Source organism: Etheostoma spectabile, unplaced genomic scaffold (genome assembly GCF_008692095.1).
Source record: "Etheostoma spectabile isolate EspeVRDwgs_2016 unplaced genomic scaffold, UIUC_Espe_1.0 scaffold325, whole genome shotgun sequence".
NCBI lineage: Eukaryota > Metazoa > Chordata > Actinopteri > Perciformes > Percidae > Etheostoma > Etheostoma spectabile.
This window is the reverse complement of record NW_022605585.1, coordinates 270,650-271,178: the sequence shown is the minus strand read 5'-3', so window position 1 is coordinate 271,178 and position 529 is coordinate 270,650. Positions and strand designations below refer to the sequence as shown.

At 48.8% G+C, this 529-nt stretch overlaps 1 protein-coding gene across 1 annotated transcript in view; it reads right to left on the bottom strand.

Annotated features, from left to right (window-relative positions):
• LOC116686166 (adipocyte enhancer-binding protein 1-like) overlaps positions 1–529 on the bottom strand; it is a 25,835-nt gene that overhangs the window by 993 nt on the left and 24,313 nt on the right. Inside the window, exon 14 of the mRNA XM_032511134.1 lies at positions 35–121. Coding sequence (XP_032367025.1) covers positions 35–121 — 87 coding nt within the window. The remainder of the gene's footprint in view (positions 1–34; positions 122–529) is intronic.

Below are 529 nucleotides of genomic sequence, written 5' to 3'. Positions count from 1 at the left end.
GGGCCCCGTTTATAACAATCGGCTTCAACCTTACCAGCCCAAATCCTAGCCAAGCCTTCATGCTTAGGCGCTCTGTGAGGTTGCGTTGGTTTCCAAAGAGTCTTTCTCTGGACAGGGCACCCTGAAGGTGGTGATACACACTCATGGTGTAGCTGCACCTCTGTGGAGCACCAACCTGTCCAGAAACCTTCGGTGAAGCATCTCTAAGGTACGTAGGGTGTTGGGGCTTCCAAAGCGTCTTTCTCCTGGACAGGGCCTCTATCATTTCAGAGCCTCACAACCTGCTATGCTGCACCTGAAGGTGTATTCTCAGTGTAGCTACAGCCTGCTGTTGACCACCTTGATGGTCATTTCCTGCTTAGATCCTTCCATCTAACAACCTTCACAAGTTTTGGTGTAGCTACTTTTAGTGGCACGTCTTTTCGTAAAATGTTAGCATTAGATGTAGAAGTAGCCACTTCCTGGGGAGCATCTTTATGTGAACCTGAATCTACCTTCTGTGGAAGATCTGTTGGTGTAGCAACCTGCT